At 36.7% G+C, this 26,443-nt stretch overlaps 1 protein-coding gene and 1 long non-coding RNA gene across 4 annotated transcripts in view; one reads left to right on the forward strand and one right to left on the reverse strand.

The window, feature by feature from the left end:
* The window catches only part of LOC127493159 (uncharacterized), a 34,389-nt gene extending 8,716 nt beyond the window's left edge, over positions 1-25,673 (forward strand). Inside the window, exons 2-4 of the long non-coding RNA XR_007923203.2 lie at positions 9,539-9,625; positions 22,547-22,650; positions 24,763-25,673. This is a non-coding gene — a long non-coding RNA (uncharacterized lncRNA). The remainder of the gene's footprint in view (positions 1-9,538; positions 9,626-22,546; positions 22,651-24,762) is intronic.
* LOC100341014 (amine sulfotransferase) lies at positions 1-26,443 on the reverse strand. 3 transcript variants are annotated; one of them, XM_051855391.2, is made up of 8 exons: positions 26,295-26,443; positions 24,393-24,541; positions 18,849-19,057; positions 14,521-14,647; positions 13,594-13,688; positions 3,565-3,751; positions 2,672-2,797; positions 1-545 (listed from the first exon to the last, which is right to left on the reverse strand). In XM_051855391.2, the coding sequence occupies exons 2-8, from the start codon at positions 24,529-24,531 to the stop codon at positions 436-438; spliced, it is 993 nt and encodes a 330-aa protein (XP_051711351.2). In that variant the 5' UTR covers positions 24,532-24,541; positions 26,295-26,443; the 3' UTR covers positions 1-435. The 3 variants fall into 3 exon arrangements, with proteins under 3 accessions (XP_051711351.2, XP_002714803.1, XP_051711353.2); XM_002714757.5 differs by lacking the exon at positions 2,672-2,797 and having other exon boundaries at positions 26,295-26,442; XM_051855393.2 differs by lacking the exon at positions 24,393-24,541 and having other exon boundaries at positions 26,295-26,430.

A 26,443-nucleotide genomic window follows, 5' to 3' on the forward strand; every position in this document is an offset into this window, starting at 1 on the left:
TAAAGGAATTTTTATGTTTTATTGATTCTTACTTTAATATAGATAAAAAAGAAAAATATGCATCACAGAACACTTTCTGCAGACATTTACAATTATTGAATTATGATTTGCACTTACTGCATTATTATGCAGAATGACAATGTTATGCTTTTTATTTTACCCATTATTATGCAGAGCAATAATGCTATCTCTGAAATCAATTTAATTTTTTAATTTTGAAAATTTTCATGACTGATTTATTCTGAGTTTAAATTCTCAGTTTCAGTAATTAAATATGAGTCAATTTTTTTTCAATTATTTTCCCGTGGAACTCATGACAATTACTACTACTAAGAACTTTTTATTCATTATATTTATTAATACATTGGTATAATTAATAATTGAATGAAAGTGACAAGTTAGATTAATTTTCAATGTGATTACAGTTCTATTCATTCAATCCCAGATAAATTCCAAGGGAATATCTTTCATCTTTGTCTGGAATATTTTGTCAAATCTTTCATTCTGCTCCACAGTCAAATGATGTTTCCAATCTCCAATTTTACCTAATGGGATAAGCACAGAAAAGTGGTAACATTGTCAGTGTGAAAGTTACCCCAACCTATTATAATCTTTTCTTTAAACTACACTAAATCGAATGAGCTAAAACCACATAATGAGATGACCTAAGAAAGGCTCATAGGAATGCAGCAGCAGTAACTAGGAAGAATCTTTAAAAAGCTCTTGGAAAATACATTTCATGGAAGAATTATTCAGGGAACTCCAAAAATACTTGCCACAAAGTAAAAATATTATTGAATTAAACTTTATGTGAATTTTAGCAGTTTATTTATATGAGAGTGAGGAGAGAAAAAGAGAGAGAGGGAGAGAAAGAGAGGGAAAGACAGGCACAGAGTTGGAGAGAGAATAGGCGTCCAGCTACTCTTTCACTCCCAAATGCTCTCTATGTCAAGGAAGTCTAACACTAGAGAAAGGAACAGAATCCAGGTCTGCCATGTGGTTGACAGAGCTCAATTACTTGAGCCACCATTGCTGCCAGGTCTGCATTAACAAGTGGGAATCAGGAGCTGGTGCCTAAAATTGAACCCAGGTTCTCCACTGTGGAACATTTTCATCTTGGCCACTCGAGTAAATGCCTGCTCCTATGTGAGCATTTTAGCAATTTATTTTCTATGTGAAAGGCATCATACTAAGTGAACTACTTATATCATATAATAAAGTTCACAGTGCAGCTTTACATATGGGCATTTCTTCCATTTTAAATGGAAAAGTTAAGACTACTAAAGTTTTCAACTAATGAAGATAAGGTGACATTATAATGAAGCTTAAAAAAGGAAATCATAACAATTTGACACCTTACATTCTTTTTTTTTTTTTAATCTTTTATTTAATGAATATAAATTTCCAAAGTACGTCTCATGGGTTACAATGGCTTTCCCCCCCATACCGTCCCTCCCACCCACCACCCTCCCCTTTCCCACTCCCTCTCCCCTTCCATTCACATCAAGATTCATTTTCGATTATCTTAGTATACAAAAGATCAGCTTAGTATACCTTAAGTAAGGATTTCAACAGTTTGTTCCCACACAGAAACATAAAGTGAAAAATAATAGATGATTTTTTTTTAAATGATGATGAAATCAGATCAGACCTATTGTCATGTTTAATCCCAGTGAGAGTCAAGTTGGGAATTGATAGTTTCTTTTTTTTTTTTCTTTTTTTTTAACAGAAGATCAGTTTAGTGTACATTAAGTAAAGATTTCAATCGTTTGCACCCCCATAGAAACACAAAGTGAAATATACTGTTTGAGTACTCGTTATAGCATTAAGCCTCAGTGTACAGCACATTAAGGACAGAGATCCTACATGAGGAGTAAGTGCACAGTGACTCCTGTTGTTGACTTTACAAATTGACACTCCTGTTTATGGCATCAGTAATCTCCCTATGCACCAGTCATGAGTTTCCAAGGCTATGGAAGCCCCTTGAGTTCTCCGACTCTTATCTTGTTTAGACACGGTCATAGTCAAAGTGGAGGTTCTCTCCTCCCTTCAGAGAAAGGCACCTCCCTCTTTGAAGACCTGTTCTTTCCACTGGGATCTCACTCACAGAGATCTTTTTGCCAGAGTGTCTTGGCTTTCCATGCCTGAAATACTCTCATGACACCTTACATTCTTATATTCTTGTGTTAACATTAGCATTCACATTAGGAACAGATATCAAGCTATTATGGATATGAGAATTGGATTACATCTGATCTAGTTGAGGAATGACAGGAAGAAGTTGATAATAAATGGGACTAAAAAAGACATAGATGGGAGCTGGCATTATGGCACAGCGGGTAAAGCTGCTGCCTGGGATGCCAGCATCCCATATGAGCATGGGTTCAAGTCCCAGCTGCTCCAGTTCCCTACTAATGTCTCTCCTCTAACTCTACATTTCAAATAAATAAAAAAAAAGAAGGCATAGAAATGTTTTGGCCGGCACCGCGGCTCACTAGACTAATCCTCCGCTTTGCGGTGCCAGCACACCAGGTTCTAGTCCCGGTCGGTGCGCCGGATTCTGTCCTGGTGGCCCCTCTTCCAGGCCAGCTCTCTGCTGTGGCCAGGGAGTGCAGTGGAGGATGGCCCGAGTCCTTGGGCCCTGCACCCCATGGGAGACCAGGAGAAGTACCTGGCTCCTGCCATCGGATCAGCGCGGTGCGCCGGCTGCAGAGCGCCAGCCGCGGCGGCCATTGGAGCATGAACAAACAGCAAAGGAAGACCTTTCTCTCTCTCTCTCTCTCACTGTCCATTCTGCCTGTCAAAAAATTAAAAAAAAAAAGAAATGTTTTAAGTATGAATATCAAGGAAAGTTTCAATAATAAATTACATATTTTCTTATAAAGTAAGATCCATCATAATAATAGCAAGTTCATATTAAATTAGAGAATAAAATATTACTGATAATTTCCAATTACATTTTAGATTTCTATACATTAAATTCTTAAATATTAAAATTTGGAACTTATGGGATATTGCTGAGTAAGAAAGTCTATTCATCTTAACAATAACTACTGGTTCATAATAGAAGCAGAATTAAATTAATATACTCTTGGAATAATTGAATTCAAAGAAAATTGCTCTTTTAATCTCATTCTAAATTTTATGGAGAAGAAATCTTCCACCTAAAGATGCACTAATCAAAATTTTTCTCCCACATAAAAAATGTTTGCATCCTAGAATGTTTCATGATAAATAAAGAAAAACAGAGAAAGAAAATATCCTAGTAAAAAAAAAATCTGCCTCCTTCAGACAGTATTTGGCAAGTAATTTTCAAGAGAAGGAACATGTGGCCTAGAATGAAGGAATATAATATTTATTAAGCAAAGGTCAATGGTCATGGTGTGTAGTAAAACACTTTTAATTTTCCAAAGAAACTGTCCTGAGCTGTTTTTGGTTAGGAGCCTTGCTACCTGTTCAGTCCTCAGTGGCAGTATAACTTGGAGAGACATATGGAAAACCCTGATGAGTTCTCCCAGGGGCCAAATTACAGCATTTTTGCATCGATACACAACTTAACATCACCTTTGCGCATGAAATGTCCATCCTGGTGTCTCATCTCAATCCGACTTTTCATAATATTAGTATAGTTTGCTTGTGGAAGAGACTTCATCTTCTCAAATGTAGCCTGATTCACAACAGCATCCACATCTTCTTCACTCAGTTCTTTCTGAAGAAATGAGCAGATTTTAAGCACTGAGCTTCTGAGATCCTGAAAGATAATGGGTGTGAAGAATTATTTAGGTTATGAAGAAAGCATGAGTTACAGCCTAACATACACTGTGCTCTAATGTATTTTTCCATTGAATTCTAAATTGATTTAAAATATGAAAACTCTAATCAATACATCACATGTATAGAATGAAGGAAAAAATATGAATATCTCCATTGATGCAGGAAAAACATTTCAGAGTATCTAATTATATATTATGAAAAAAGGACTCAGTAAGTTATAAACAGAAGTAATCTTCATCAACATAAAAATCCCTACAGCTAACATTATATTCAATGGAGAGACCATGGAATATTTTTGGCTAAATTCTGGAACAAGAACAATTTTATCACTTCTACTTAACATAATACTAGAAATACTAGTCCTAGCAATTGGAAATAGAAAGGCACTGGAATTGAAAAAGGAAGTAAATGTATCTCTGTTAATAGACAACAATGTTATGTGTTAAAAGAAGTTAATGATATCCCCTGAAAGAAACAGAAACATTGCAGGATTTTAAATCAACATAAAAATCAGATTAATTTCTATAAGCTAATAGTGATCAAGCAAAAAGGAAATTAATACAACATATTGAACTGAAAATAGAACACTGTAAAAATTAAAAGAAAGAATAAGAAAGGAAGGAGGAGGGAGGGTAGGAATATGGGCAAGAAGGAGGATAGGGTAAGAAGTATCAACATGTTCCTAAATGTGTATATATGAAATACATGAAATTTGTTCACCTTAAAAAATAAATATTTTTTTATTTTATTTTTTTTTTATTTTTTTTATTTTATTATTATTTTTTTTTTGGACAGGCAGAGTGGACAGTGAGAGAGAGAGACAGAGAGAAAGGTCTTCCTTTTGCCGTTGGTTCACCCTCCAGTGGCCGCCGCGGCCGGCGCGCTGCGGCCGGCGCACCGCGCTGATCCGATGGCAGGAGCCAGGAGCCAGGTGCTTTTTCCTGGTCTCCCATGGGGTGCAGGGCCCAAGCACCTGGGCCATCCTCCACTGCACTCCCTGGCCACAGCAGAGAGCTGGCCTGGAAGAGGGGCAACCGGGACAGAATCCGGCGCCCCAACCGGGACTAGAACCCGGTGTGCCGGCGCCGCTAGGCGGAGGATTAGCCTAGTGAGCCGCGGCGCCGGCCTGCAAAATAAATATTTTTTTAAAATTAAGTCAAAAGAATAAAAATTCTTAGGTACAAATTTAACAAAAAATGTGAAGGACTTATCTGTTGAAAACTACACACACTGCCACAGAAAGTGAAATACATGAAAATACATGAAACAATACTCTAAGTTCATGATTTAGAAAACAATAATTTTTTAAAAACTTTATTTAAGGTATACAAATTTAATGCATTTCATACAGATTTAGGAACATAATGATTCTTTCTACCTTACCTTCCTCCCACCCACAATCCCACCTTTCTTCCTCCTCTGTCTCCTGTTTGCACTTTTTATTTTGAAAACAATAATTTGAATATTCCAAAACTTTTCCAGTGATCCACAGATTCAATGTAATTCCTATCAATATCCCAATGCTGTATTCTATAAAGATAAAAAAATCCCTTATAAAATTCATGTTGGGTTTCAAGAGATCAGAATAGGAAACAGGCTTGAAAAGGAAATATAACTTTTAGATTTGAAAACTTGCTACAATATTACCATAATCAAAGCAGTGTACCAATGACATATGGAGCCATCTAAGAGAAGAATGGACCAATGGAATGGAACAGAAATCACAGAAGTCAACTTTCACATATATTGTCAAATGATTTTTCACACAAATACCAAAAACTCAGTGGGAATTGAACAATATTTTCTAAAGATTGTACTGGGAAAATTGGATGTCTACATGCAAAAAAATAATAGAATTATCATATGTAAAAATTTATTCAAAAATATGTGGAATAAATGTGAGAGCTAAATCTATGTACTTCTAGAGGAAGACATAGGGGAAATATTTTAAAATATTGAATTTGACAATGATTTTTTGGATGTGACACAAAAGACACATACGATGACAGAATAAAATAGATCAAATAAGCTACATTAAAATTTAATAGTTCTGTACATCGCCAGACACAACAGAGTGAAAAAGTCACATATGGAATAAAAAAAATGCTTGCAAATCATATATCTGTGCAAGAGGTTGATCTCAAAGGCATAAACATCGTAAGTTAAGAACATAAGCAATCTAATTAGAAAACTGAAAAGAACTTTATATTTCTTCAAAGAAGATATTTCTTTCTTTTTTTTAAGGTTTTATTTATTTATTTGAGAGGTAGAGTTACAGACATTGAGAGATAGAGATAGAGAGAAAGGTCTTCCTTCCGTTGGTTCACTCCCCAGACGGCCGCAACAGCCAGAGCTGCGCCAATCCAAAGCCAGGAGCCAGGTGCTTCTTCCTTGTCTCCCATGTGGCTGCAGGGGCCCAAGGACTTGAGCCATCCTACACTGCTTTCCCAGGCCATAGCAGAGAGCTGGATGGGAAGAGGGACAGCCAGGACTCAAACCAGCACCCATATGGGATGCTGACACCATAGTTGGAGGATCAACCTACTGTTCCATGGAGCTGGCCCTTCAAAGAAGATATTTCCACTAAGCACAAGAAAATATGCTTAACAGCACTAATATTAGGGAAATTCGAGTGGATCACAAAGAGATACAACATATATTTAGTAAGGCTATTATTAGAAAATAAAACCAGAAAAAAACAGAAGTTGTGGCAACCATATGAATGTTGGAATCCTTGTAAACTATTGGTAGAAACGTAGAAGGATGCTATCATAATTTAAAATGATATGGTGGTACCTTGAAAAACTCAAGACAGAGTTACCTTATAATTCATCAAATTCTTCTGGGTACATACCCAACATATTTCAGAGCAATTGTCTCAAAAAGGGGACTTCCAAAAGGACATGGAAATTATGTTCAGTGAAAAAAATATGCATGGTTTTCAAAAACTTGTTCATAAAAATAAACTACTACTAATTCCATTTTCCACAGACTTTTTGTTGTGCCCTTATGTTTGTACATCCATGTTCATAATATAACTATTCACACTCACTAATACATGGAAGCAACTCAAGTGAATAAAGATTAAAATTTAAAACCAATGGCGTATACATACAATATAATATTATTCAGGCTTTAAATGGAGGAAATTCTGATACATGTTATAACGGTGACAGACATTGCAGACTTTATACTAATGACAAAATCAGTCAATGATGAAAAATGATATATTATTACATACATATGAAGTACTACTGTTATTCAGACATAGAGAAAGAAAGTAAAATTGTGGCTCTAAGTGTTGAGGGAAAGGGACAATGAGGAGTGATATTTTAATGGGCATAGTGTTTCATGGGTATAAAGTGAGAAATGTTTTGGTGATGGACAGTAGTCATTGTTGTACAACATTATGAATATAAATAATGCCACAAAACTATAGATTAAAATGATTAATCTGGTACATTTTATATTATCCATTTTTTTATGATCAAAAAATGTAATGAGGGGAAAAACCTGAAACAGAAATGCAATGTATCTCATAGGAAAGAGAGATGAATGTTATCTCAGAGAAGATAGAACAATTTTCATGGGAGTATATATTGTATTTCAAAATGAAAGATGAGAAATGTCTGCAACATTATGGAATCCTTTCTGAGTGTAGACAAGTCCAATATTACAAAAATTTTTAAAGTCTTTTAATACTTAATGAGAATTGAAGTGCAATGTGGTTGGTACTGGATAGACATACAGGAAATGCAATTGGTTGGGAAGCCTGGGGCCGAGGATAAAAGGCTCTTCTGTTTATTGGGTGTTTTTGTTTTAATCCATGTAGCTGGGATGGGGAGAGATTGAGTGTGATGGAGTCAAAATAACAGGAGTTTAGTTCTTAAATTATTTATACAAATAATAGTTATGAAATGGTGGAATGAGAAGGCCATGCCAAGGTGGCTGCTGGTAAGCGACCATCAGTTACTCAGGAATGGCTTTGAAACCCACCTGGCAACGGAGCCTGCCTGGCAACATGCTGTGATTGGTTGGGGCATAGACCACCCCTTGACTGGATTGGCTGGTTTTTGCTATATAAGATGTTGTACCAACTGAAATAAATGAGTCTGCAGGATGTTTGCCTCAAGCCCGCTTTCACCCGACTCCCGGGGTCTGTGTGGTGACTCCGTGTCTCTTGCCACCACCATGCTCCTCCTCTCAGAAACGAATCCACTGCAACATTGTTGAGAAATCAACTGCAACAATGAAATACTACTTTCCTGTGACAATTTTTATGACTAAAATGAGAAATTGAAAGAGAGAACATGAAGGGGTAAGACAATGATACCAGAAATCATAAAAAAAAAATAGAAGTGGAACTATAGATATTACAGTTACTAGAATTATCAGAATCATTTTTAAAATGTTTAAATTATTTATTTGAAATACAGAGTTACAGAGAGAGAGAAAGAGAGAGGAAGAAGAAGAAGGAGGAGTAAGAGGAAGAGGAGGAAGAGGGAGAGAACAAGAGACAGAGATAGAAAGAGAAAGAGAGAGAGAGATATCTGTCATCTGCTGGTTCACTCCCCAAATGGCCACAACAGCAGAGTTGGGACAAACTGAAGCTAGGAGCTTCATCCTGATCTCTGACATGGGTGCAGGAGCCCAAGCATTTGGGTCATCTTCCATTGCCTTCCCAGGTGCATCAGCAGGGACTTGAATCAGAAGTGGAACAGCTGAGACAAACTAGCATCTATATGGCATGTGGTCATTGCAAGCGGCTGTCTAGCGAGATACATTACAATACCGGCTCACAGAATGATTTTTAAAATAACTACTGTCATTATACTCAAGGAGCAAAAGAAATGAAAATCAACATGAGTAAATTTTACAGCCAATTGAACACAAATGAATACAATCTAGACTGATCTTGGAACAAGGGAAAGAAAACATATTGATAATGACACATTATAGAGAGATAAAAAAGAGGTGGTTACCTGCAAACAGAATTTCTGCTTGGAAGACAATTCTTAAAACTCTTTTCTGTATCTCCTTAAATTTCTTCTCTTATGGTAATTCTTCCCTAATTCTATGTGCTACTATTACCGTTGTTAAATCTGAGTCATATTCTGGGAAATAGTAAACAGGGTTTTTGGTGGAATACACTGAACACTTATTAAAAACTTCTCTCTCTACAGTCTACTCCACCAAAACATACAATATTATGAATTATTCCAATATTATGAATTATGAATTATTCCTCTGTGAAATATTCAGCCATATGAGAGGAAATATCATGGGATAAGAAGAATGAAACTCTCCATTAGATGAAATTCTTTCTTATCTTTTGTTACATTTTAAAATGTCTTGCCTATAGAAGAGACATAAGATAAACATGCAGATTGTTGAACTGTGTAATGAGCATTCATGATTTCCACATATTCATGATTTCCACATATTTCCACATACTTCAATAAACTGACTGATATAGGTATTCCATAATTCTAACACAAACTTCTGTTCTTATCCTAAATTTGTCACTACCCTCAAAAGTTAACCCCATATTCTTTACATTAAAAATTCCCTTTTTATTATTTAGCCATATATATGAAAATTTGAATATTACACTTGTTAATGACTTAATTGCAATTACTGATTCCTGGTCACTTGAAACAGAGAAGTAGAAAATAACTCTGTACAGTCTCTGTGGTCCTTAGGCTATCACCTCCAATCAGGAGAAACCTGGAAAGTTTTCTGACAAAATTGCCTTGCTTTTCAGTGCCATGATGACTTTATCTTTGGAGAAGGAAATAAAGACAATATTAGCAAAATTACCAAGATATTTACAATGGAAGTAGCAGATAAGGTAAGATGTAAAGTTTTATGGCTACCTAATTGCTTGAGAAAATTGAGGGCATCTTTTAGAAAGAGATTTAAAAACTGAAAAACTTGAATTGAACAAGATCTCTCCCAAGATTCTCATATTATTAAACAGTATTTTTTTATTTTTTATTATTATTTTTGGACAGGCAGAGTGGATAGAGAGAGACATTGTTCACCCTCCAATGGCCGCTGCAGCTGGCGCGCTGCGGCCAGTGCACCGCACTGATCTGAAGCCAGGAGCCAGGTGCTTCCTCCTGGTCTCCCATGCCGGTGCAGGGCCCAAGCACTTGGCCATCATCCACTGCACTCCCTGGCCACAGCAGAGAGCTAGACTGGAAGACAGACATTGGGACAGAACCAGGCACCTTGACGGGGACTAGAACCTGGTGTACTGGCGCCGCAGGCAGAGGATTAGCCTACTGAGCCATGGCACCAGCCTATACAGTATTTTTTTTTGCAAGGATGGCAAAACACATTGATTGAATATACTTCAACAACAGGCTACATTGTGGAAGTTGAGAGGAAGGTAGTATCAGATGACAGTGTATTAAAGGTAGAACAGGGAGCCAGCACCGTGGCTCACTTGGCTAATCCTCCACCTGCGGTGCCAGCACCCCCGGGTTATAGTCCTGGTTGGGGCTCCGGGTACTAGTCCCAGTTGCTCCTCTTCCAATCCAGCTCTCTGCTGTGGCCCGGGAGGGCAGAGGAGGATGGCCCAAGTGCTTGGGTCCTTGCACCCGCATGGGAGACCAGGAGGAAGTACCCGGCTCCTGGCTTTGGATTGGCACAGCACCAGCTGTAGCATTATGGGAGTGAACCAACAGAAGGAAGACCTTTCTCTCTGTCTGTCTCTCACTGTCTATAGCACTCTCTCTGTCTCTCTCTCTCACTGTCTAACTCTACCTGGACCAAAAATAAGAAAGGTAGAACAGGGAGATATTCAAGAGGATTTACCTAGTTTTTACCATGTTTGCTTTGAAATTTCAGTATAACACACTTTGTATGAATGCTGTTGTTTGAGAATATGCTTCTGTATGAACTCAAAGAGTAAAATAGCAAGGAGATCAGATTTGGATTTTAAAATTATGGCTGTTGTTGAAGCATGGAGAATGAATGGAATAAAGCTGCTACTGGAGGCAGGCAGACAAATCAGGATGGATGTTATACAGACTACGCTAGAGATACTGGCAACTGTTCCACAGCAAAGGCAACATAGGTTGAGAAATGTTTGTGTCCTCCACGATTAATACAAAGACAAATGACACTGATTAATTAGTTATGTGAAGATGTGAGAGTGCAGCACATAAATACATAGTCTTGTTTCTGATTTTGGACACTTATAGTGCAATTCATAGGCAAGGCAGCTTATGTGGGAGAGGAGATAAATTCTACTTCGGACATGATTTACACGAAGTACAGTCATTTGAGATAAATAAGTATGCAGAATATAGTTATAACATGTATGTACCTGGGCTGGTGATATTTATTTGAGATTCTTTAACTTATTCCCCAGTCCACTGTAACCTGGCATATTTACTTCCAACACACTTTATATAACTGAATTCAATTGATGTTCTAAACTCTCATTTTCCTTGTTTTATTGACCATGTTAAAGGCTTTTTTTTAAAAAAAAAAAGATTGTAAAGATCTTTGATGAGCCACCTGCTTGGCTTCTGTGTCACCATCTACTCCATATATTCTATCTACTTTTTTTTTAATATATGACATTTATAATGATGATAAGTCTATCTACTTTTGATTGCTCTTGTTCTGTTTCTATGGAGGGCTCATTCTTCTTCCCCAAACTTACATCTTAACTTCACTTCTAATTGATTTTAGCTTCCCTATTCTCCTCTGTACCTCCTATTCTCCCTCCTTGCCTCCTTTTGTTTCATGCTGCTGCTTTCCTTTCTGCCTTCATCTCTTATAATTCTTCCCTCTGTCTCGCCTTTCTCTATTTTATCTATACTCATTATTTCTCTTATGTTCTTACAGTGATGATGTCCAAATTACTATCATTAGTATCTTCACCCAAATCTCTGAGTTTTTGATTTGTATTTCTCTTTATTTCTCAGTCTAATTTTAATACTTTTCAGTTACTATAAACTTTATGTGTCATACCAACATCATAAGCCATCTGTTTAACCTGATTGTGACTCAGTATTCCCTAAACACTTACTGATTGTCTTCTTTATCCAAGTAGGCATATGGATTGGGAACACAGAAAACATCTTAGATACATCTCTTTTATTTTCATGGCCTAAATCTACCTTGAAATGAAGCATTCTTGGCCGGCGCCATGGCTCAATAGGCTAATCCTCCACCTAGCGGCCGCCTGCACACCGGATTCTAGTCCCGGTCAGTGCCAGATACTTTCCCGGTTGTCCCTCTTCCAGGCCAGCTCTCTGTTGTGGCCCAGGAAGGCAGTGGAGGATGGCCCAAGTGCTTGGGCCCTGCACCCACATGGGAGACCAGGAGAAGCACCTGGCTCCTGCCTTCGGATCAGCATGGTGCGCCGGCCGCAGCGTGCCAGCCGTGGCGGCCATTGGAGGGTGAAGCAACGGCAAAAAAGGAAAAAAAAAGGAAGACCTTTCTCTATGTCTCTCTCTCTCACTATCCACTCTGCCTGTAAAAAAAAAAAAGAAAAGAAAAAAAAAGAAAAAAAAGAAGAAGAAGAAGAAGAAGAAATGAAGCATTCTTTCCTTTCCCAATGATACCAATTTATCTAAGACATGATAGTCAATGAATTATTACACTTGTCTCTAAGTCACCCACCCCACTTTAAAATCACCGTTTTCATATCATAATGCACTAATAGGAACGATATTTTGAAAATACTCATTCTGTACCATTGGCAACCTTGTGACAAGTCTGAAATGGCTCTTATTTCTTTTAGAATTAAAGATAGCACTGTCATTATCCTAGCCTACAGATCTTGCATAGTCTGACTCTTACAAGCCCCTCTGTCTTGATCTTTCATAGCTTCTACCTTGCTCATTACTTTCTTCCTTCAGTTGTTAATGGTGTCAAACACTTTACTGTTTCTAGGAATGAGTACATGTCTTCCATCTCTCTTATTTTTATTAATTTGTATTTATTCGCTTGATACTCCTATGCTATTTTTAAGAAAATGATGACAATATCCTTTGACTACATCAAATCTACATCAGATGTTAGATACCCTTCTTACATGAAAATGTTGATTTTTTTGTCGGATCTTTTCTCTTATCCACACATACCACAGTTTAAAAGTATTTATCCTTAGTTGGTGAGTACCTGCATTTTCTGATAGATTATGAGCTTCATATAAAATAAAAAACTCAAATAAAATAAAAAACTCATATAAACGCATATAATTCATATAAAATAAAAAACTCAATCCTTTTATTCTTCTCTATTCAGTGGCCACCAGGTTGACTATTTATGAGTAAATAAAAAATTTTTATGCAATGAGTTAATCAATACATCATCTTTGATAACCAGTCACCTTCAGCTGAGTTCAGTTTGCCTTACTCAGTGTTTTGAGAGCATTTTGAGTTGTCTGCCAGTATTTAGTCTTTCTGTGAACACAAGCTGTGGTTCAAGATGTCCCTAAAACACAAGGGAACTTGCATCACAAGGCACATTCATGTGTGGCAATAATTAACCGTATGTTGGTGGTAGTTTCTTGCCCAGTGCTCCTTTAACCTTTACTAACTTATACAGCTCAAGAACTTGCCTTTCTTTCTGTAGATGATTACATATGAAGTGATCAGAAAGATGACTGCACAGTGAGAACAGAGCTCCATAAAGAACCAGAAATCAAGGGAGGGGGAGGAAATTAGATACCTAGAAATAAGGATAGGCAAGAAAGTTAGATGTGATGATGTCTCCAAGAATGTAGCTTTCTGGAACTGAAAGAAAACAAATATTTGAATGAAATGATTTCAGAAAATAACCTTCTCACCTTACCTTCTTCATATCTTCATACATCATGAACAGAATATTGAAATCATGTTTGTGTTCATACCAGCCTCTGATGTGATCAAACCAGAGGCTTCCCACCACTATGAGAAAGATTGATATACAAGGTCATTAGGTTGCACTCATTTTCAGAACACTGTATTATTTCTTTATAGTTTTGGAATTTCAGAAATCAAAACTAAGCTCCTGGTACTGGTCATCTAAGTCCATAAAATGGTTAGTGCTCTGGGGAACATTTACGTGATTTTTATAGTAACTTCCCTCAGCAATGCTACTCCATATATCTGGCAAAGGATCTCTAGAAATTAGTCCAAACATCTGAGTTTGAATATAACTTTCTGATAAACCCTTATTTTCCTACCTTATCTCCCTGAAAACATACGTCTCTATTTTTCTTCTTATTTTCTGAGATCTAGGATTACAATATTTGCCATGAACATGAAGATAAACCTGAATACAATCATCTAAATTCATGAGAGTCTAATCCCACAATCCACAAATTTCTTGTGTCACTGTATCCTCCTAAGGAGTGGAATGAAATCATCCACAGAACTATATAAGGTTTAACACAGAACTGTGACAGAGCATTCAAACTCATTAGCTATTCTGGAATATTTGTCTCCAGCAATCGATCTAATTAGTGTGAGTTGCAAGAGTATCTGTGCCTCTTTAAAGGTATGGACACAAATCTTCTAAAGAATATATGTTTGCAAACTTGACAGCCCCCAAATTGTCCTGGCAAGGATAAAAAATCCCTTGGGTTGTTGTTAAATTACTGTCCAATTTTAACCATTTCTGTGGGCTCCATACTCAAGGCAAATTTCCTCTCTCTAAAATATGTTTCTTAAAGTATAGAATTTTGCTAAATGACAAGTATCAGCTCCTAAATATACTGCGTGGTAAATGATCCATTACCTTTTCCTTCTAGAAACTTTTCCATACAATGTTCTATGGTGTCTGTAGGTTCATCTATGTTTATCCAATTTGTAAAATAAAAATATGATACCAACACATCCTTAGGATTTCTGTAGATATAAATAACCTGCAGAGAGAATTATGAAAAAATTTTGAGTTCTTAATTATTCTTATAGACTTTTCCTAACCATACCATCATTATTTATTACATGAATGCATAGTAATTAATTTCATTCTGTCTATAAGTGAAGTAAAGCTATGCTGTCATCAATTTTGTTTGCCATTACAAAGAGTGTTGAAACAAATGAAGTTATTTCTATGATGTTGCACATGTGCTTAAAATTTTAAGATAAATTTCTATGTATGAAGCTGATGGTAGACTTCATAAATATTACATTTTAGATTGCATAAAAGCTCTAGTGACTACCTTTCATAGGAATCATGTTGTAGTTGATGTATAGAGAATTTAGCATTCAAGATTAGTGGCAAAATGAGCTATTTATGATGGAACAGATAATCATGTAGATGGAAAAGCAAGTTTGTTTTTTAATTCACATCATGCAAAACATTAATTACTAAATGATTTAACTATGTACTAAACCATGGCATCCACACTAATAAAAAGTTTATGGGCTTGGAACACAAAAGAATTTATTAAAGGGGAAAACACTCATTTAAAGTAAAAATTGAACATTTTCACTACATTAGGAGTGATTCTTAACAAAACAAACCATAGAGTGTGGTGGAATGAGAAGGCCATGCCAAGATGGCATGTTACTCAGGAGTTACTCAGGAGTGGCTACAGAAAACCCTCGGGAAACCACCTGGCAACAGAGCCTTCCTGGCTATGATTGGGTAGCTTTGGATACTGCCTGGCAACAGGCTGTGACTGGTTAGGGCATAAACTGCCCCTTACCGGATTGGCTGCCTTGGCTATTTAAGCCGCTGTACCAACTGATACAAACAAGTCTGTGGGCTGATAGCCTCTGGCCTGCTTTCACCCGACTTCCCCAGGTCTGTGTGGTGACTCTGTGCCTCTTGCCCCCACCATCCTCCTCCTCCCAGAACGAATCCACCGCAACAATAGAGTTTCAAAATTTGAGCGAAAAAAACAACATAAGCAGCATATCACTATCCAGAATACATATATAATGTATATGTATACATAATATATATTTATGAGAACATTAACAAGTAATAAAATGTTGGGCAAAAACACTGTCACTTCACAGAATAAAAAACAATTACAGCTGAAGAACACAGTAGGAAGTAGTACATAAAATTGATGAAGATAAGGGGGCTGGCACCGTGGCACAGTAGGTCAATCTTCAACCTGCAACACCAGTCCCGGCTACTCCTCTTCCAATTCAGCTCTCTGCTGTGGCCTGGGAAAGAAGTAGAAGATGGCCCAAGTCCTTTGGCCCCTGCACCCACATGGGAGACCAGGAAGAGGCTCTTGACTCCTGGCTTTGGATCGGTGCAGCTCTGGCCATTGCGGCCATTTGGTTATTATAGGAAAGGCAGACTGCACTAGATGCTGACAAAGTTGTGGAGATGGGGTTACTTACATACTGTTTGTGGGAATGTGAATTAGTGATGACATTATGGAAAATAGTACGAGGATTTCTTATAAAACTAGAAGTAGACTTGCCATATGAGCTAGCAATCTCATTTCTGGGTATATACCAAAATGATACATGAACATGATGTACCAAAGAGAAACCTGCACTACCATGATTATACCACCAGCACTGTTCACAATAGCCAAAATATGGACTCAACTAAAGTGTTCAATATCAGATGTATGGATAACAAAAATATGGTTATATTTGTATAACCATATATATATACATAAAAACACATATGCATGATGGAATATTAGCTATAAAAATAAAGTTCTATCATTTGCAGTAAATTGGATGCAACTGGTGTACATCATAAGAAAGACAAGTATCACGTTTGCCTTTATAAGTGGAGCTAAAATCAACAAAAAAAATCAAGAAATCTAAAAACAGAAAAAGAAGAAATACCTGTGTATGTCACTATTGTTGCAAACATAATATTGTCAACATTGTTTTATATCTTTGCCAAACCAATGGTTATGTTATACTACAATGGGTTTTTTTTAAGAATTATTTTATTTATTTGAAAGGCAGAGTTACAGAGAGAGGCAGAGCCAGAGTGAAAGAGGTCTTCCATTCCTCTGGTTCACTCCCCAAATGACTGCAATGACCAGAGCTGAGTTGGTCCGAAGTCAGGAGCCAGGAGTTTCTTCCAGGTCTCCCACATGAATGTGCAGGGTTGCAAGGAGTTGGACCATCTTCTACTGCTTTCCCAGTTCAGAGCAGAGAGCTGGATTGGAAGACGAGCAGCCAGGACTCAAACTGGCGCCCATATGGGATGCCAGCACTGCAGGCTGGGGCTTTAACCCACTACACCACAGTGCCAACCCCACTACAATGTGTTTTAATGATCTGTGATTATTTTAAATTTCACTGTTATGGGAGAAATGGTCATCTTTACATTTAATTATTGTTTGTAGCCCTTAGTTATATTAACACTGATACAGGATCTTTTTGTTTTTCACTTGTTGAAATCTTTATGTGGTGGAGCATTAGGCCCTTGACTATAAAACTAATTAAAAATTTGTTGTCACAAAGAAGAAAAAGAAAGAGAAACAAAGAGAAAGAAAGGGAGAATGAAGGGGGAGTGCGGGGAGAAGGGAATATCATTATATTCTTGGAATTGTATTTATGAACTATATATAATCTTTGCATTAATAGCACATTAATATGAAAAATAAATTTTAAAAAATGAAAAAAGAGCTGGAAGCATTTAAAGATGAACAGACTGATTGCATTAAATTAAATGCTCTTGGGGTGAGTATTGTGGCACAGAGGGTTAAGCTGCTGATTGGGATGTCTGACAGCTGTATCAGAATGTCAAGCTACTCAGCTTCTGACCCAGCTTCCTGGGAAGTTAGTGAATGATGACTCAAATAACTGGGCCTCTGCCACACATACAGAGTTCTGGGATCCTGCCTTTGGCCTCTCCCAGCACTGGTTGTGGGGATTTGTGGATTGAGTGGATACAAGAACTAACACACACACACACACTCTCTCTCTCTCTCTCTCTCTCTCTCTCTCCCCCCATCTCTTTCTTTCCTTTCCTCTCTTACTCTCAGAAACTCTGCCTTTCAAGTAAACTAGATTAAATGAATGAATATTTTTAAAAATCTTAATATTTAGGGTAAGGCTAAGATTTTCCCCATATAAATCCTTCTACAAGACTACATCAAAACACTCTAAAAATAGGCAAGAAATGGAAAGGATATCTAAAAGTTTACAAAAATATAGAAAGATAGTCAATTTTATTAATGTCAAAGGGTTGCCAATTACTTAAGACCAAGATTATTTTTATCCAGAAAATTAGGAAATATAAACATATCCCATCATTGTTGTGCATGTGAGGAAAGACACATTCTTCTACACCATATGATGAAGTGTTGGTTAAGATAGTACAGAAAACAAGTAAGCAATCTTTGCCAATAGTTACAATACTTCACAAATTTAATTGGAACAATTTATTGTAGTGAAATATTTAACCAGAGGAAAGAAGTAAAAGCATCCCAAGGAATATTTATAACATGCATACATCACAGAAACCAACTTGTCCATGAAAAACACATTGCCTATTGCACACTTACACAATAAAGTCCTTTTAAACCATAAGTGAATGAAATGCTGTGTGCTGATTTACAAGAAGTTTTTCTATGCACTGTATAATTAAATTGTAAACACCTAAGAAGATGGCTGTTTACATGCACATATCTATAATTCCACATATATTATTAGTGTGCAAAATAATATCCTAAAGATGCAATAACCACAACATTTGGAAGAATATCGAGGAATAGGCTGGGGATAGTATTTAGAGAAGGTGTACTGTGTGCACAAAGTCCATAAGGTATTTTATTTATTTATTTTTGACAGGCAGAGTTAGACAGAGAGAGAGAGACAGAGACAGAGAGAAAGGTCTTCCTTCCGTTGGTTCACCCCCTTAAATGGCCGCTATGGCCGGCGCGCCGCGCAGATCCAAAGCCAGGAGCCAGGTGCTTCTCCTGGTCTCCCATGCGGGTGCAGGGCCCAAGCATTTGGGCCATCCTCTACTGCCCTCCCAGGCCACAGCAGAGAGCTGGACTGGAAGAAGAGCAACTGGGACAGAACCCGGCGCCCCAACTGGGACTAGAACCCTGGGTGCCAGCATGCAGGTGGAGGATTAGCCTATTGAGACGCGGCGCCAGCCCATAAGATATTTTTATGACTTACTTTAGCTTTTTTGTTCTTCAGATTCTTGGGTGCCAAATAATATGGAATATGGGAACAGAAGAGGCGTGGAGATGGTCTGTTTCTCATGTCCATTACTCGTTTAGAGTATTCAAAGAAAGGGACTCTATATATTGTTTCCAAGTTTTCTGTTCCATTACGATGTTCCTCAAAATAAATCAAGCTTAGTAGTTGCTGAGCCCAGATTGTACCTGTCAAAATAGATAATCATGTTTTCATCTCTGCATAGTTTTTAATAATGCAAAAGCATTATCATGTATCAGAAGTTGATTTTCAGCTTTCTTTTAAACATTCCAAATACACTCATGATCACCTATTATTTTATGGTTTTTTTTCTGTATTTTACATTAAAATTAGTAAAGATAAAATCAAGGATTCTTCTTTGCTTTCTCATCTCAAGACTTGGGTTGCTCTGATTTCATCACTGAGGTGATTCAGATGATTTCAGCAGCTCCCTCTCTGTTTCTCACATAAGTAGGGTCACTTATTACTATCTCTTGTGTATACTTTTATTTCTCCATCCACAGACTCCTTTATTTATAATTTATCTTTTGTAAGAATTGACAAATCAAGGCTTTATGGCTTGGATTTTTTTCAAAATGAAATTAGGAAGTTTTTAGTTTTAAGGTCTCCAAATCTCTAAATTATGAAACCTTTTTTGGACAAATTGCAAGACTTAGCAATTGGGCAAAATGAGAAAGAAGAACAATTTCAGTGTTTTGGTTGAGTTTCGATTTCTTTTTTTTTATTTTTTTAAACTTTTATTTAATGCATATAATTTTCCAAAGTACGACTTATGGATTACAATGGCTTCCCCCCCATACCATCCCTCCCACCCACAACCCTCCCCTTTCCCACTCCCTCTCCCCTTCCATTCACATCAAGATTCATTTTCGATTATCTTAATATACAGAAGATCAGCTTAGTATACATTAAGTATGGATTTCAACAGTTTGCTCCCACACAGAAACATAAAGTGAAAAATAATAGATGATTTTTTTTAAATGATGATGAAATCGATTTCTTTTTTAAAATTTATTTTATTTATTTGAAAGGCAGAGAGAGAGAGAGACAGAGAGTAAAAGAGAGAGAATCTTCCATGTACTGGATCACTCCTGATATTTTTTCAGTAGCCAGGCTCAGGTGGGTTGAAGCCTGGAGACAGGAGCTGCTTCTGCATGGATTCAGGGCCCCTAGCACTTGGGCCATTTTCTGCTGTTTTTGCAGGAAAATTAGCAGGGAGCTTGATTGGAAGTGGAGCAACTGAGAGTTGAACCAGTGCCCATATGGGATGCTGGCACTGCTGGTGGTGGCTTAATGCAATATGCCACAATTCTGGCCCCAAGTCATGATTTCTTAAAGAGAAAATCCAGTCACTGGTTTTGGAAGAGTTTGAAAATTCTCCATTTTCATTTAGATGAACACTATGTGTTCAAATACAGTGACACTAAGGTTTGTCCTTATTTGTATAATGATTGTTTTGATCCTAGTACTATCATCATTCCAAGAAAAATTCAATGGTGTTTCTAATGAAGGGGAGTCTGATATTTTGTAAGAACTGGTATGCCAAGGATCTCTGGCTCCAGTGCTAGTAACACAAAGTTTCTGCTATGTACTATAACTCATTCTGAGCTTTCATCATGTCCCCAGTCTTGGCTCCAAACCTTCAAGAGTAACTGGCAATTTATTGTTGACTTCTGAGAACAGTGGTGCCTATTCCAGTTGAGTGATCACAGGAAGATGACCACTTTATATTATCCTGTCATTGGCAAGTCGTTGCTTGGAAAGATGAACTTTGGCCTGGACATCAGTGTCTGTGCACATATATTGTCAAGAAACATGATTGATTCCTTATCTCCATAAAAACAAGGACAACAAACATTGCTGTAATTATTAGGGTCTTGGTGTGTTCACATACCAGGCAGACTATAATTCATGCTGGATTAACTCTTGTCTCTGGAAATCACCAAGGGGCGCTTATTTATTTATTTTTTTGACAGGCAGAGTGGACAGTGAGAGAGAGAGACAGCGAGAAAGGTCTTCCTTTTGCCATTGGTTCACCCTCCAATGGCCACCACGGCTGGTGCGCTGCGACCGGCGCACCACACTGATCTGAAGGCAGGAGCCAGGTGCTTCTCCTGGTCTCCCATGTGGGTGCAGGGCCCAAGCACGTGGGCCATCCTCCACTGCCTTCCTGGGCCACAGCAGAGAGCTGGTCTGGAAGAGGGACAACCGGGAAAGAATCTGGCACCCCAACCGGGACTAGAACCCGGTGTGCCGGCGCCGCTAGGTGGAGGATTATCCTATTGAGCCGCGGCGCCGGCCCAAGGGGTGCTTATAATTCATTAAGAATACTGAAGAAGGGAATCAGTGTTGGATAGCATTTCTTCAAAGGAAACCCTTGCAAACATGAAGCTCATGTTGTCTTTGTGTCGTGTGTCATGAGTAATAAAATTCCTGGTTTCTGATTCAGGTGTCTTCTACCTGCCAATAGTTTTGGAACTCTTGTAGGCTAACCTGTTAGCTGCATGAAGTACAAAATCTTAGACTCCTCCAGATTTTGACACCCAAAACCTTGGTTCTAGATCTACAAAAAGACAGGGTGACTTCCTCATAATACTCTTCAATTGTTAAAATATTTTTATACTTTCCAAAAATGTATGAACATAGCAAGACCTCAAAATGAACAAAGCAATATATATGAGAATTATATTTATTTTTCTTATGAAAAACTATGTGTGTTGGATGTGTTCTGGACCAGCAATGTTATAAGCAAGCAAAAACATGTGTATGAAATTTAACAGCTTCAGCTTTACATCCAAGTGTGTTTTAACTGCTGTGAATACTCTGATTGATTAGCCTAGTGCATTAATTTGATTCCTGGCTCTGGCTCCTTATCCCAGTTTCCTGCTAATCCTTGGAAGCAGCAGCATTGGCTGGAATAATTTGGTTCCTGATATCCAATTGGGAGACCTAGACTATTTTTTTGTCTCTTGGATCTGATCAAAGACTAGGTGGTTGGTATTGGTGTTGTTAGAGTGAACCAGTATAAGAGTTTTCTCTTTTCTTCCTCCCTCACTTTCTCCCTCCCAAACTCATTTTCTTCCTTTTTATTTTTCATTTCTTTCCTAATTTCCTTCATCTCCCCTTTCTTCCTTCCCATGTTTCATCCCTTTGTTTCTCTTCTTCTTTCTTTCCTTCTCTCTCTCTCTCTCTGTATCTAAAATATGTAAAAAATTACTTTTTTAAGAAAAGTGGTATTTCTGGGACTCCTGTGTCCAAGAGGACTTTATTTCGCCACTTTATTGTACTAAATGTCTTCAGATAGAGAGATGGAGATAGAGATGGTAGATGATAGATAGACAGACAGAAAAATAGATAGATATAATCATTCCAGGAAACCCAAAGATCATAGCCTTTTAAAAAACTGAAGTGGAATCCAGCTGTCATAAGTAACTTAAGTAAACAAAACCTGTAGGAAAATTAACCTTTAGGGAAGGTAAATCCTCTAATTAGAAAGCATTGACAATTTTGAGATGGAAGATTTTATGTTGTCTCAGACCTATCGAGGTAAACAATAAGCTTTTTGGATCAGGAACAAAAAAAATCTGAGAAACTTTTTAAAAAAATATCTCTTGTTTGGAAATCTAATAAATGCCTATAGTGGTTTATGTTCACAGAATTTACTATGGACCTGTCATATTTCAAAACCATGAAGCAACCTAAAGTGATACCATCAGCAAGAAGGTCTCTTTGCATTTAATCCTGGAGCCACATGATCCAGGTCAGTGATTAAGCTCCACGTTGTCTCCTTTCACAGGAGGGCTCTCCTGCGGGTTCTGCCTGTCCATGGCATCTTTGTCCTAACTAATCAAGAAGTCTGACACATACAAAACTCTGCAGAAGCATCAGCTGTCCTTACTAAACACAACTGCTACTGAATTCTCTAATTTATTCAATGCATCCACTACAATACACATTCTTCTCCTTGAATTTTTGCTATTCATCTAAAATATCATTGTATGGTTTACTTTTAATTATAAGCAACATGTTATCTTATAAAGAAACTTCATGAAGTTGTAAAATATGCCCCCAATACAGGGAAAGGATAAAAAGAATGAAAGCCTGGTTTGCTGGTTTCATTGGTTTATGTTGTGTATATGTATTAAAGTGTGACACTGGACTCCATGAAAATGGACAAGTATTATAGGTCAATAAAAAAATTAAATAATTATTACATAATAATTTATTTGTGTTTTGAACCAGGAATAGGTATTAGTTTTAAAAAATATTAAAAACAAGACACAAAGTGTAACAAGATTTTTCTTGAAAAAAAGTTAACATTTTTAAAAAATAGAAATACCTTATCTGATGCTTAAACTTAATCCACTCTCAGATATAACTTCTCTTAACATGTTATAGGATAGTCTACTTTACTGTAGACATTATATGGAAATCATTTGTATTTGTCAAAGGAAAAATAAGCTGATAAATATAGATAGATAGATTGATAGATATAGATACAGATATGTGTGTGTGTTCTATAATTTTCCTATTTTTGGCCAAACATATAACAAAAGTCACCAGTTTTTGTCAATACATCAGATAATCTCATATTCATCAAAGAACTGCAGCTCAATTAGTGAAACAAACTTTTTTTTACTGAAATATACAAATAATTGAAAAATGTACTTTCAGATGCACCAATCTGCCTAGTGTCACAACATAGTACTCCATCCATCTTTCTGTTTATTAATCTCAATAATTGGTTGAGGTTTATATATTTTACATATAAGGTCGACCCATGTTTGCTATAGAATCATCCAGTTTCAAATATACTTGGTAAAGCACTGAAGTAAGAAATAAATTCATGGATGACAACCCCAAATTGTGAGGCACTCTATCCAGCAGTTGTAGCAAGTTCCTATGGATCTTCAGGTAAAGAATAATCTCAGGAAGAACGTAGGGAACTAAAATAATTGCCTGGAAAAAATCCTCAGGCAACAGAAGGGAATTGACAGCAACAAGATGTGCTTCATATGTTCATAATAACTGTTGTTCTCCTACTGAGAACAGTTACTATTTTGTGTTCATCCCTCATCTGTTTATAGGTTCCTTAAAGTGAAATTTCCTATTTTAATTAAAATATTTGATTATTTGTTTTCCTTTCTCACATCATTGCTGCTGAGTCTTTATATATTTAACATATACAGTTTTATTAACAATGCATAAAATTACATGTATAACATATAACTTTATTAAATTATATGTAATTTTATTTCAGACAACATGAACAGGTTAGCTATTATGCTGTACCTCTCTGCTCTAATTTTATTTCCCTATATTTTCCATCGGAAATGGAAATGGCTTTATACCATTGAGACTTCAGAGTATTTTGTTTCTGATCATAAGTAGTGATTTAAATGCAGGTTGTACTGCTGTTGATATCTGAAAAAGGCACATTAGTACATGTTCTACCACATCTAAATGAAGACTAGTATCAGATGAACCACTCCTTACACTTACCTGATTTGGGATACGTGATTATGAAAACATCATCATCTCTAATTTCAAAGTTTTCTACATTTTTTAATAGGTCCATATCAACATTAGATGAGAAATTATAGCCCTTAAAGTTGATTATAGATAATCTTGAAATCTCCATAATTTCTCACCTTAAAGTAAAAACAGATAAAAATCTCTTCAAATTTTGAGTGTTTTATAACTATGACTAATGCTTAGGGAGAATTCAATACATGCCAAGCACTATTTACATGTCTTATGTGTACCAACTCATTTGCCAAACAATATTTTTATTATATATATATATATTTATAATGTTAGTCAAACTTCAGAGTAATTCAATGTTGTTTTACTGTTTTCATCACTATTTTAGGGATGAGCAAAGTAAGATACTATGAGTTTAAACAGCTTTCTCTAAAACCCTACAAGAGATGATTATCATGATTCCAATGTGACAGATAAGGACATTGAGGCACAGAGAAGTCAAGCACATTACTCATGTTGCCCAGCTAGTTTGACCGGAGCTGTGAAGATTTGTCAGAGTCAAAGATCCCATTCTAGAGATTCTTAGTATTTTATGTATTTATTACTTATTTTTCTTATTGCTAGAGAAATAAAATTTATTATTAATGTGTTTTTATTTCTGTTTTATTACTCCTAAAGTTTAATAACTGCTGTCTATGAAAAAGGCTTCTGATACAGGTTTCGGCCACCAAGCACCCTGTGAAGTAGCAGGTGATAGCTAATGTAGCTGAGTCCCAAATGGGATATCAGGAATGAATTTCCAACTACAAATTCTCAGTATATGAGCATTTGAATAGTGAATGCATTATGATCTCTCTCGCTCTCCTCCTCCTCTGCTTCCTCCTCCTCTTCTCCTCCTCCTTCTTCTTCTTCATCTTCTTTTTGCCTCCTCCTTCCTCTTCTCCTTCTCCTTTTCTACTCCTTCCTTTTCCTCCTGCTTCTCTTCCTCTTCTTCTCCTTCTCCACTCCTCCTCCTCCTTCTTATCCTCTTCACTCCCCTCCTGTCTTCTTAACTCTCCTTTTTCCCCTACCCAACTCTGCTTCTCAAATTATCAAAGAAGAAATATTTAAGAATCATCCTACATTAGTTATTAATTCTATACATGTTTAGAAATAAGCTTAGGATTTAATAAACTTTTATAGGGACCATGTGTCTTTGTCAAGTTACCTTAAAAAAACACAAATAGATGTGGAACTTTAGTATTTCTGAAGGGTAAGAGTCTATTTACTATTATGCCAGTTGCAAAATTGTTTTTTTGAAATGTAAAGCAATACTAAACAAAATTCTAACAAGTTTCCTTATGAGAGTTTGAGGATGTATTTTAGATATTAAAATGCTATCATCTTGACAAAATAAACAGTAAGTATCAGAATCAACTTACATACAGATAATTCTTCTAAGTGTGATGAAACCTATTTTAAAGATGAAGAAAATGGACTATTTAAGCAAATGAAGTTGAAGCCTTTTACAATCTATCACCCCAACCCTCTGGATGCTGTCAGTAGAAGAGAGACTGTCATTCAGATCACACAAACTTTCCAAATGAATGTCATTATTTTTTGTTGTTTATTAAGATTAGTTACTCAACTGATCTGTCACTTACAGTCTCAGGAGAGAAAGTCAAAGCAACTGTGGTGTCACAGATATAATGGAGTAGGGGCAGAGTATGAGGAAAAACCATGTAGGTTCTCAACACTGTCAAGATATTGTTTGAAACTGATTATTTAAATATAAGGAATATATGATATTCCCTCTTTCAATGTGATCACCAAGACAGAGGGAAAAATAGAAAATTAAGGAGCAAACAATATATATATACATGTTACATAGAAGGAAAATGATATTTGCAGGATGCTTTAAGTCTATACTTTCCTACTCACCGTTGTAGATCAACTGAGCAAGTAAAATCACCTCTGGTAGGATTTTAGGGATGATTGGGACTGATGCACTGCTCAGAAATAAATATTCCCCATAGAGTTTGTTTCAGCCAATGACTGAAGTTGTAGAGAATGAGCAAGCAGCTCAGCTT

This window comes from Oryctolagus cuniculus, chromosome 5, assembly GCF_964237555.1.
Source record: "Oryctolagus cuniculus chromosome 5, mOryCun1.1, whole genome shotgun sequence".
In the NCBI taxonomy this organism is placed as follows: domain Eukaryota; kingdom Metazoa; phylum Chordata; class Mammalia; order Lagomorpha; family Leporidae; genus Oryctolagus; species Oryctolagus cuniculus.